Source organism: Temnothorax longispinosus, chromosome 5 (assembly GCF_030848805.1).
Source record: "Temnothorax longispinosus isolate EJ_2023e chromosome 5, Tlon_JGU_v1, whole genome shotgun sequence".
Classification (NCBI taxonomy): domain Eukaryota; kingdom Metazoa; phylum Arthropoda; class Insecta; order Hymenoptera; family Formicidae; genus Temnothorax; species Temnothorax longispinosus.
In genome coordinates this window covers 1,884,760-1,896,537 of record NC_092362.1, presented here as the reverse complement: position 1 = coordinate 1,896,537, position 11,778 = coordinate 1,884,760, and the positions used below count along the sequence as shown (strand labels likewise).

At 40.1% G+C, this 11,778-nt stretch overlaps 2 protein-coding genes across 7 annotated transcripts; one reads left to right on the top strand and one right to left on the bottom strand.

Annotated features, from left to right (window-relative positions):
• Window positions 1-317: 317 nt before the first annotated feature.
• LOC139812618 (solute carrier organic anion transporter family member 2A1) lies at window positions 318-6,179 on the top strand. Of its 2 annotated transcripts, none has more exons than XM_071777586.1 (10): window positions 318-472; window positions 931-1,199; window positions 1,557-1,766; window positions 1,922-2,180; window positions 2,327-2,468; window positions 2,637-2,928; window positions 3,308-3,497; window positions 3,655-3,913; window positions 4,096-4,522; window positions 4,651-6,179. In XM_071777586.1, the coding sequence occupies exons 2-10, from the start codon at window positions 935-937 to the stop codon at window positions 5,610-5,612; spliced, it is 3,006 nt and encodes a 1,001-aa protein (XP_071633687.1). In that variant the 5' UTR covers window positions 318-472; window positions 931-934; the 3' UTR covers window positions 5,613-6,179. The 2 variants fall into 2 exon arrangements, with proteins under 2 accessions (XP_071633687.1, XP_071633686.1); XM_071777585.1 differs by having other exon boundaries at window positions 318-530.
• Window positions 6,044-11,778, bottom strand: Oatp58dc (Organic anion transporting polypeptide 58Dc). Of its 5 annotated transcripts, none has more exons than XM_071777590.1 (8): window positions 11,493-11,778; window positions 10,431-11,068; window positions 9,809-9,918; window positions 8,837-9,282; window positions 8,026-8,701; window positions 7,426-7,810; window positions 7,059-7,160; window positions 6,044-6,978 (listed from the first exon to the last, which is right to left on the bottom strand). In XM_071777590.1, exons 2-8 carry the CDS (start codon window positions 10,762-10,764, stop codon window positions 6,857-6,859), a joined length of 2,175 nt encoding a protein of 724 aa, XP_071633691.1. In that variant the 5' UTR covers window positions 10,765-11,068; window positions 11,493-11,778; the 3' UTR covers window positions 6,044-6,856. The 5 variants fall into 5 exon arrangements, with proteins under 5 accessions (XP_071633691.1, XP_071633692.1, XP_071633690.1 ...); XM_071777591.1 differs by having other exon boundaries at window positions 10,431-11,054; XM_071777589.1 differs by having other exon boundaries at window positions 10,431-11,114; window positions 11,506-11,778.

Here is an 11,778-nt window from a genome sequence, read left to right as displayed (position 1 = left end):
ATACTCAATGAATTGACAAATCTGCGTTTGCTCGAGAAAATTGGCCTTTTGTCAAATAAATCTTCGAACACAAGCAAATGTTAAATTAAATTTAAGCGTAATTAGCATACGTGTTTAATTCGAATGCCAATAGTATTGTGATAAAGAATGAGCGCTGCGTACAATTATCCCTTGTGCACTCATGCGAATAGCACCAACGCCATACTCACACCTCCGCGACACGTCGGTGTCGGTAATGTTATCCCTATCGTGGAGCGTATTACACTCTAACTTTATCGGAAGATATCTCAGCGGCATATCTGTAAGAAGATAACGCGCGTATTCGTCGTCGAATAGTGTGCCGCGCCTGTGCGCCCACGTTGAACGCTTTCGTTTCTTGTCCGCAAGGACAGAGGTGAAAAGACGGAAAACGAGCTTCCCGAGGAGTGAAATTTTACGCGAGATGTTGTCGCCATGTGAACTTACCTCAAAGGTGAATTATTAACACGAAAAAATAACTGTTTTTATCATCAGTGCAAACCTGAATAAATGTAAGTAGACGACTGTGCAACGTATGTCTCCATATCACAACTTTATTGATTCTTTAAATAATTATCGCGAATAATATGTTTCCTATTATTTAATTGTATTAAAAATTTACGTTCGATATTGCAATTGCTTTTGACGAGGCTTCTACGATTCCACTAACGCCATGACTCACGATGACACATAAAGTCGATATCAGACACAGATATTGCCGTAATGTTCTTCTTAATTTTGATTGCACATGATATTCCAAATTATAACGTAAAATTTATTGAAAGTAGCGGAATATCTTTTTTTACGTCTATTTCCACGGTACTTAACTAAATGAAAAGCTACGTCTGCACGTGCGCGAGTGAGATTTTAAATATATTTGATCTGGATTAAAAGGCACATATTTCTTTCCAGAAAAATGACGGTCCGTTTCCCGGAAGTAATAAGAAGCGGATCGGAGGTGGAAGGCGGTTTGTCAGGACCGGCCAATCCAATACCCAGCCAATCAATCGATTGCGGTTGCGGACAAATGCAATGCCCGAAACTGGCGAAATTTGCAACGCGGAAACTCTTCGTGGGATTGATTTGTTGGATCGGTGTGGTGCAAACTGCATCATATGCTTATTTTCATGTGACGGGATCCACAATAGCTAGAAGATTTCAAATCGATCCTTATGTAATGGGTGCGTGTATCATAGACAATGTAAAAAGATATTTAACTAAAAGAACTCTTGAAAGAAATTTGCACAATATTATATAAAGATATTTTATGCATGAAATATGCAAACTGCTTTATTAATTGTTATATAAGTCTTTCGCATAAAATTACGCTATTTTTAACATATCACATATGAAAAATTCGGCATCAGTAACTTTCTTCTTTCAAGAATAACTTCGATAATAAAAAAATAATAATTTACAAATCAAAATCTTCAAAATTTTCTCAATATGCCACGTAAAATCATTGGATATAAATTTAAGATGTTCTTGATGCAAAAATCTAAAGTACATTATTTCTTAAATAAACTTATCCTTTTCAGATTGGATTCTTGTTGTAGCAGAATTAACACCTGTTTTATTAGGATTGATGGTAGCATATTGGGGCGACAGAATACACAGGGCTTCGTGGATAGGAGCTTTAACCCTTTTACAAAGCGTCTCGTATTTCATTTTGATAATACCCCATTTAACACATCGTGTCCGTGTGATCGAAGAAACACAAAACATCACTCATATGTCATTGTACGCGGGTTAGTGTTCAAAACAGTAAAACTCTAAAACAGAATAATTCTAATTTAATACGTTGATGATACTAGTATTTTTTACATAAAAATTACGTTAGCATTTAATTTATAATAAAAAAATAATAATTTCTTTCGCATTAAGTCTGTATTTTGGATTTTAGATGATAGTCCAGAATTATGCACTGCCAAATCATTGAGGATCATCACAGAGGAGGACGAGCTTTGTTATTTTACTATGACTATCCTAATTCTAGTACTAATCGTAAGCGGGATTGCAAATATCACATACTATGCACTAGGAATTTCTTACTTAGACGATAACACAAAAAGGAAAAACGTGACCGCTTTCATCGGTGTAATAATCGCCGTGAGGATCATCGGGGTTCTTTTCGGGTACTTATTAGGTTGGGGATGCCTTTGGTAAGTACTACAATATGTTTTAATTAATTACGTAATTGTAATTATTATGTTTGCTAACTCTAAGAATTAATTACATTAATTAATGTGATTATAAAACAGACACAGACATGTACATTTATTTTTAAACTTATTAACTCGTGTCCCAGGATAGACGCGGAAGATTTCAGTATTATACAATCATATCAGGATCAAGTCGGAGCGTGGTGGCTTGGTTTCCCAATTCTCTCCATATTATTGGTGATTCCTGGCTTGCTGCTTTCGTGGTTCCCAAGAAGACTACCCTCAGAGGTATAGAAACATAAACACAAATTGCTAAATTAATTGAAATTCTATATAATTTTATAATGCAAGCGTTCCAAATTATATTAATCTATCTATTCTTATTATATTACATTTTTTTGTAACAAAAAAAGATCAAAATTTTCAGTTAATATAGTTATACTTATTTTGTCTCAGGTTGTCGAACAAGCTGCAGCTTCACTTCTCGATCGAGCTGCGATACGTAACCGAGCACCCCACCGAACGACCAATAAAAAGGTCGGCAGTCCCGATTTTTGGCCGTCGTTATGCAGATTGATCACTAACAAAATTTTAATATGCAATATTCTGGCGACGGTACTCAGCGCCACGGCTTTTGTAAATTTCATGACGCACGAGGACATCTTCTTAGAGTCCAGATTTCACGTACCTAGACCGACAGGAATGTTCCGTGGATTTAACGATCCTCTGTCTTCCAGGCTAATCACCAGTAAGATTAAGCAATATCTCTATTAAGGCATATAGATAAAAGGAGAAAAAAATTATATCAGCTAAAAAGTCAATGCTTGGAACATGGAGTTATCAATAGCTATTTTTTATACAGACGAAAACAAAAATTCTGTCTTTTTTTAATTAACGCTCTATAAGAGAGATTAAGTGTAAATACTAAATCTCTATAATTTATTTTTTTATTTATGAAAGAAGAATTACGTAACCGGTAAATGGAACATAATGATTAAATTATTGAGACTTAAAAAATATATATAATTTTCAAGTCACAAGGCGTTATAAAAAGTTAAAATATTACATAAGTAACAGTTAAAATAATTTGTATGTAAAATAAATGCAATATTTACGTTCCATTCTAGCTATTGTGAGACCCGTCTTAATTGGACTGGTCGTAATCATCAGTGGCCTAGTATTAGCCAAGGCAAAACCACGAGCGAGATTTATTGTCGGTTACAGTTTCGTTATCGTGCTTCTGACAATAGCGATTATCATCGCGCTATTCTTTGCCACTTGCGACAAACCACCTGTCGTCTATTTAGAAAAAGGCTCGTAAGTACTCCGATACTTAAATTAACATTTATTGAATAGCATTAATATTAAAAACAAAGAGACAAAACGTAATTAACGTATCTCATTCTGCGACGTTCCGTTTTATTTCGCGGTAATTGCACATACAAGTGAGATTTATTGACTGACGCTTTTGTAGCAACACATTCTTGAAATATTGCAACAAACACTGTGGTTGCTCTAAGGACGCCGATTTCCGACCGATTTGCGACAGCTTGGGAAAGTTCACGTACTATAGCCCTTGCTACGCCGGCTGCTCCGCAATCATTTACCTTGACAACGTGAAGATCTACAGCGGTTGCAGCTGCGTGGAGGACCTGACAGGATGGGGTAATGACCAAGCGAAAGATGGCCCGTGCGATTCGACTAAATGCCAGGCCGCCTGGATGCTTTTTGAGGTAATTACACCTTTCACTCGTTTTGTTTTTAAAGGTGTAATAAGTATATAATTAATTAATTATAATTAGAATTATAATCAATTATATTTTAATTGTGTTTTATATTATACATAATTAAATTTTGCGATCTAATAATATCTGATGAACAATCGCAGATGAAAAATCTTTTTATCATGTTTCAGTTTGGATCTTTATTGGCGTATGCGTTATTCGCTTCCTCTTTCGTAGGAGATGTATTGATCAGTATAAGATCCGTCTACAAGCAAGACAAAGCTATCAGCATAGGCTTCTGGATGATGTGGATCGCAATATTCGTTTTTGCTCTTGGCAAAGTTCTTTACGAATTCGTCACGCGTCAGGCGTGTCAATACTGGGGCAGTCAAAAGATAATTTGTCATTTGCACGATTCCGAAAAACTCGGGGATTACTTGTGTTATTTGACAATACTATTATTATCATTTTGTCTCTTAGTCAAAATTATTGTTTGGTTTTTCTGCAAAAATTTACAGTTATACGACGAAGTTGAATTTAAAGATCAAGAAAATGTTGAGGTGCAAGAAATGATCGAACAAGTAACAGCCGAGCAACCCGAAATCTTAAACAACAATAGTAAATATTCTTTAAAAAAAAATATTAAATTTATAATTCTTTCGTTAAATAACTAGAGTTCCTTTTTTATAAAATAAATTCTCTTTTCCGTAAAATTATGGCACTATATAATGCGATGATATTTGCAGATGGTGAAATAAGACAAGTGGCGGCGGTTGTTGAACCAGAAACAAGGATTGTACCAGAGGCAGCAAAACCGGAAGAAAATTCACTGAGAAAAGAAGAAGATACTCAGAAGAGCGCATCTCTGAAGTACGGCCCGTTGGGTCCGGGCGATCGTCGATCGAATTCAAATCCACCAACAAAAAACAATTCGCAATCGACGATCCGAAATCTTGAGTCCGAGGACGAGCTGGACAGTTCGAGCGACGAGAGTAAGAGACGGTCGAGTACACAAGTCGATTACACGCCGCTGGAACTTGATTCCGATGTCGAGAGCGACCTCAGCAGCGTCGGTCCTAGATCAAGAAAGCGCATCTCGAGCAAAGATTACGATCAAACTCACGACGAGAGTGATCGCTCCTCGTCTAAGAACGCGTCCCTTAAACGCCGATTCCCGAATCCCGATCACTACGAGGATCCACGAAGAGGCCGAAATTCCAGATTCAAGAGTCCGAATGGTTATCAGAACGATCCCTCGAAGACAAGCAGCTCCGAGCTGGCGAAGGAGGGTCAAGAGAGCGGCGTGCCCAAACAGGGTGACTTCAACGAAGTTGGCATACCGATAGTGGATCCGTTTTCGGACGGGAAAGGCAACTCGGGCAGTGCTAACACCGCGCACTTGAAGGACGTGAAGTCGCTGATCGATCGATACGAGCAGAACGCGAGTCAGGAAACTCTAGACGAGGATCGGTTATCGGTGAAGTCGACGGAGGGCACGAGAACTCGACCGGAGAGTAAGATGGGTATACCTCTGGTAGCCATGGTTCCCGGTAGGTCATCCTCTCGGGGACAATCTTCTTCAGGTTTTGGCAGCTTGCCAGATGTCTTGCAAGACAACAGTCCTGATCCACATTCGGAGAGACTTGGGACTCCCAGCCCGAAAAATATCGCTAAAGGCAGCAAAGGAGCGCAGCAAACCGATCTTTAGAATTACCATCGGTGTGTCTTACGTGATAGGTGTGACGCACGTCACACGTGAAAACGATGCGTAGTTCTGTAGATATTTATGGAGGAACGAGTAATCCATTAGTCGAATAGAAGCACCGTCACGATAAATTTATATCTGCGAGCGATAAGGAGCTTCGACTACAAAAGTACACAACGCTACACAAGACTATCTCTGACATCTGTCGCGTTTGAGATATAAAACCCCCCATTTAACAATTTCATATTTTGATAGGTGAACAGTAAAATTTGACGTAGACTTTCCTTAATTATGAATCGTAATATCAGTTGTTAGCACATAAGTAAGTTGCTCCAATTATCATGCAGAATTGATACCTTGCGATTGATAAAGATTATATATGATATTTTCATATACGTGAGTACTCCAAAAATTTCTAATAAAGGATAGCCGGGTAATAAAACATTTGCTGTATTTCATGGCATACTTCCATATTTCTAGTTATCCTTTGTAAAATGTAACATATGTATAACGACGTCCATTATGATTTTTTTGATATTTATTACACGATTAAAATCTATTATATCCTAATTTTGTGGATTATTTTGCCTACCTGTTAGTAATTCCTTGTTGTTTTATAGTACCTTATACGTAGATAAAAATTTCTAACGCGCTAATAACAGCGGCTACATTATTATTTCATTATCAGTAGATAAATTACGGTGTTTCTTTTTTTTACTATTTCAGTATAATCATTATATGTACAATCATTTAACTTTATAGATGATTCACGCTAATAGCATGAATCATTGTTTTTACCATCGACAAGCGATGTATATATACGAAGTGTATATATATTACTTTATATATGTACTAATTTGGCACCCCCTCCCCAGGGCTCATTATCATTTTCCGTTTAAACATAAGTTCGAAATAAAGCAAATATGCATACCATATCGTACAACGATACCTGTTACGACGAAAAAAATAATTAATCGTAATAAATGAATATTAATAAAAGATCGGCGATCGCTCTTCTCCTGCGAACACCATGGGTGATCTACCAACAGTCGATTCTATCTAGGTTACTACGGGCTTTAAATAGCTAAAAAGGTGCTTAAGGTACTTGTAAAGTCTTTATTTGTCGGTTCTCGCTCGGTCTTCGCGTTCGTCGTTCGATCCTTCTTGAAAATCCTCGATCAAAGTCTCTTTTCACGCGCGTAACGAATACGCCGAAAGGATGATTGAACTTGATCATCAATTATTCTTTAAAGCGTCTCACCGGGCTCCTCGGCTATATCTTTCAGCTCGATCTCCTCGTCAAAGATCTTCACGTCTTTGACGAAATACCAAACGCCCACGTCGAATAGCGTACCGATCGTTACGAAACCTGAATGACAAAGAGATTGTAGTGCGCAAACAATGACAATTGCATTTCCTTCGTTGTAATTCATTTTGTAAGATACTCACTGGCCGCGGTAAAGTTCAGCAAATACCTCAATGCCTCGCCATTATATAGCCAGCAATTTCCCGTTCCCGAGCAAGTTTTACCCCATACGAGACAGGTCTTGTCTAAAAGATAAAATATTAATTAATCTGCAAATAGAGAGAGCGTGTAATCAAGCGAGTGTATAAATATAGAGATATATGAAGTACATGTTCAATAAAGATTACTCGAAACAAAGTCAGGGTATGCTACTGAAAAAAATAAATAGAGACATCGCGAGAGGCTTTATTTGCCATTTGATAATAACAATTTGATAACGTTGAACGATCTGTCTCGGTCGATGCTATTAATCGTGCGCGCGCGTGTGTACAAATGAACTTTATCACTAACCTAATATAAATCCAAACAAAATAGGCGACGGTATGAAGGCAAAGAGGCTCATTATCATTAATCCGAAGCCCATGGCGACCGTCTTGTCCTTCTCGTCGACACATCTTACGGAAACTAGGAAATTCGACGCTCTCCCAGTCGCGCCGCTAAACTTCAAGAGGCACACCACCGCCAGAAAGATGTAGAACTTCTGCATACAATCGACCGGACACGAACCCGGAACAGCCGTTCCCAAAGGCTCCACCGTGGGTTCGGTCGTTTCCAACGGGGCCTCGGTGGAAAATGGGAAGGATGTGACGTTCGTAAACGGATGCGCCAGGGAACGAGCCAATTTCGGTTTTACGCAGCTACAGTCCGTATAAACTTTGCTGCCGTTACTGTGAAGCTAAAGAAAGAAAAGAGATAAATATATTTGACAGAAATTACAGAAAATCTCGCCTTTGGATGTTGTAGTAACTTAAAAAGCTTTTCTAACATTGAAAAATTGCTCAACAAAAATTTTCTATTTGCTTTGAAAGAATTCCTCCCTCCTTACGTAACCAGGTTTTTTTTCTGAAATGAGATTGCTTTTCACAAAGATTGCGCAAAATGATATCAAACCTTTATGCTGCGGCAGCCGGCGTGACACGCGGATATAAACGTTTGTCCATGCTCGGAGCACACTGGATTATAGGTGACGTAGTCGCAGTGGCACTGCTCGTTACAGGGTAGTTGCGTTTTCAGTACGCCGTTCGGCTGAATGGCGACCTGGTTGTCGTTCGCCGAGCAGCCGAGAAAAGCGTAGGAGATCATTCCCAGGATCGATATAACGCCAATCATGACGTTCCACGCGGCCAGATATCGAGCCTTCGGCTTGTACTTGGAGATGACCAGGCCGGACAGCAAAATCCCGAAGGCACTGAACACCAAGCCGACCGTGCCGGTGATCAACGACGAGACGGACGCCGATTGCTTGTACTGGGTCTCAATGTACTTCGGCATGAAGATCCAATAGGGCATGTAGCCCATGAAGTAGAAGACCGTCGCCAGATTGTTGCACATCAGAGTCGTGTTCGTCAGCAGGCGCTTAAACGTTCTTAACATGTCCGAGATTGACGCCGGTAGCTCCGATTCCGGCTCGCCCTTAATGCTCGCGGCCGATTTATTGCGCTCCAGAGCCAGAACTTTGCGAGCGGCCGCTCTCGGCAAGGTCTTCGGGAAGAGACCGATCACGCTTGCGGAAATGAAGAGGAGAATGGCCAAAATGATCCATCCTAACCACCAAGCGCCTAGCCACCTGAAATATCATTAATATAAATTTATTAGATATAATTAATATAATTTGTTCCCATTTTTTCATCAATAATTTATCAACAAATCAGTAAATCACTGTTTAATTGCAATATGATACAATTATGCTAGTCCTACATACCTCGGATCTTGCATCGTGATAGTGGGAGTTAAAGTCGGGCTGATGTAGAACTTCAAGGAGAATGAGGCCAGTCCGTAGCCGATGGCGGGTCCCAGCATTCGCAGAAAGTACGAGAAACTGATCAGCGCCGGCGTTTTCGACTTTTGTATGTTGTCGTCCATGTACGACACCCCGAGGGTGTAATAAAGTGAACCACCCACCCCGGCCACCAATTGAGCTATGAAGAGGATCACCTGCGGCGCGAAGTTTCCATCTTCGACCTCGCAATCCGGCCCGCGACTTTCTTGGCCCGAACAAAGAAATTTCCGATGTTTTTCGGGAATCACGCTTGCGTTTAGCGTACCTTGCGCTTTCGTCCCCGCGTATTCTTTCGTCAGGGACAGAGCGTCTTCGCCGGGCCCGTAGAGAAAATGCGGTAGCATTGTAAGACAACAGAAAAGTACAACCTGATAAAATAAACAGCGGATCATTATTTCGTTAATATTCAAGAACGATTTATGCCTGACAATGAGCCGCGAGCTTCAAAGTATCAACGTGATACTTTTTTAAATTTAACAACTAATTTTATTCTAACTTTATTATTGCTCATTTCCTTCATTATTTTTCATAATTCATTTATCATCGTGTCATAAATATCGCAGCTATTTGCTATCTGCTCTACATTTAGAGCATTCCGCAAGCGCCTCTTTACTGTTCGAAGAATGGAGCGCTTAGCTAAGCACACGACGACGAGAGTACGATGGCAAGAGGCATGAATGAGCGTAGCTACGATTCTAACGCTTCCTAATTTAATTAAGAACCGACCAATCGGTGAGTTATGACGTCTACCGGCTCGTTCCTCGGGGCGTGTGCCGACAGCTGATTTCGTTTCTTCCCGACGCGAAAGTACGGCGCGCGAATAATACGCGGTGCACGCCGCATTAATCGTAAATGTCGATATCCGAGGATATATATACATGTAGAAAAACTTACGGTGTAAATACCGAAAGCGATCCATCGAGGCCTGTGACTCCTTCCTGCGTAATACGACAGGGCGACTGATACGAAAAGCTGCGAGATGTCGTTACCCACTGTGATTAGACCTGCATGAGAAGAAAACACATACGTGGCGTAAATTGTGCCTTAGCGGTTCATTTAATGGCATTCCTCACGCGAACGCTAATTCCACATTGCTTTTAAAATGTTAAACTTGATTACAAGCTTGATGAAACAACATTTTAAATCGTTAAAATTAATAAGCTGCTAACTCTTATTTTCTATGTAAAGAAAATTACTAATAAAAAAATTTTTTTATATAACACTAATAAAATTTTAATAGAATTAACAAAAATGTAATACTAAAATATTTATAATATATAATGAATAAATTATATTATTAGCATATATTTAGAATAACTAATGGCAATTTGTTATTTCATAGATTTGTTCTATTTTAATTTTTTGTTTGCTTGCAAAACGTTCAATCTTATTTTTAAAAAACTAATGCAAGAAACTAATGCAAAATCTTTCAGTCTTTCCAATGTTTGTGAATTATCCCTATTTCCGCAATATAATACACAAAATTAAGTATAATGAAAAGATGTATCATACATACCCGTCGTTTTTGAGGGTATTTTAAATCTCTTCTCGATGGTGGTGATTGTACCATTAAAATAGGCATAACTGGCGGAAAATATGCAACCGAGCAAACCGTAGAGAAACACGTATGCCTTCTTGTTGGCGAACCTCTGCAGGTTCGGACCTCTGAAGCACCATATGCCGCACGAAGTGTCGTCGGTGATCGGCAGCTCCTTGAAGACATCGTCGAGGCCTCTGGTCGGCGTCGTGGGCGACGACGGTGTCGCGGGCGGCGTCGTCGGCACCTGCAGCAGCTTCAGGTTCTCCGGCCCGTTCTTCTCGTGATTCGAATTTCTCGAGTTGTTCTTCATCTTCGCCTCGACCTAGTCGTCGCGACTGCCCGCAACTGGCAAGCGCCTAACACCGGCAGTGGGCTTCGAGCGAATTCAGTGACCTCAATCGCGGATCGCACGATACCGATCTGATTTGATCGTCTTCGCGACTCTTGGCATCGCTTTTTCGTTCGGTCCGGACTCGCCCCCCGCGCTTACACTCGCGAAATCTACTCTCTTCTTCCTCTCGCACTGTTCCTCGCGTCCCGTCACTTTATCACGCGGTCACGTGTTCTCCATGTTTCGACTCGGTCTCGCCGGAACAACACCTACACCGGGAAATCTGGGGGATGACTGCGACTGTTACGCGGGCAGCTCGATGATTTATGCTACGAAGGTGATCAATGACGATGTCTCGATGGAAAGCTTTGAGTTATGGTAAAGATAATGTATTTGTACAACAATATCTGCGACACCGATTGCCAGACATATTATCAGGTTGTGAGTGTTGGAACAGTATTATCGGAATAATATTTGAATGAAGTTTTAAAAAAGAAATAACGACAATTGTAAAAACGTGATTATGCTTCAAATATATAAACCGTGTAATAAACCTTCATTTAAATGACAAGTGTGATATTAACTTGTTAATCATATGGAATCGTTATGAGAATTAAAAATCTGTACTTCTACGTTATATGTAAAATTTAATTACAAGTTTCCTGAGTGAATAATCGATAATATCGCGAACAAAAAAATTCACGAACCGCGGTCACCTACCGCTGATGCAGGATGGACCCGAGTTCGGTTCGAACGATCGATCGCGGTCGCCGTCAACGGAGTCAATTACAGCGGCGAAGATCTCCTTTAAAAAAGGTCCATCGATCGATCACCGATCGCTCTGCGGCCGCGAGTCAGCGTGGTCCCTCGCGAAATATAGATTCGCGTCCGAAAACGAGCGATATTCTTCCGCAACTGAGGCGCCTAAACGCAAGAGAGTGCAGACCGTGTTCTATGCCTACTCAAGATCCCCACCTTCCGCCCCCCGAGGAG

Excerpts from the sequence above, each read along its gene's own strand:
- Oatp58dc (XM_071777590.1), bottom strand. The coding sequence starts at position 10,764 with ATGAAGAACAACTCGAGAAATTCGAATCACGAGAAGAACGGGCCGGAG. Across the intron at positions 8,702-8,836 it reads ATCACGATGCAAGATCCGAG|GTGGCTAGGCGCTTGGTGGT; the intron begins GTATGTAGGACT and ends ATGATATTTCAG. Across the intron at positions 6,979-7,058 it reads GCTGAACTTTACCGCGGCCA|GTTTCGTAACGATCGGTACG; the intron begins GTGAGTATCTTA and ends TTTGTCATTCAG.
- LOC139812618 (XM_071777586.1), top strand. The coding sequence starts at position 935 with ATGACGGTCCGTTTCCCGGAAGTAATAAGAAGCGGATCGGAGGTGGAA. Across the intron at positions 1,200-1,556 it reads AATCGATCCTTATGTAATGG|ATTGGATTCTTGTTGTAGCA; the intron begins GTGCGTGTATCA and ends TATCCTTTTCAG. Across the intron at positions 3,498-3,654 it reads GTCTATTTAGAAAAAGGCTC|CAACACATTCTTGAAATATT; the intron begins GTAAGTACTCCG and ends ACGCTTTTGTAG.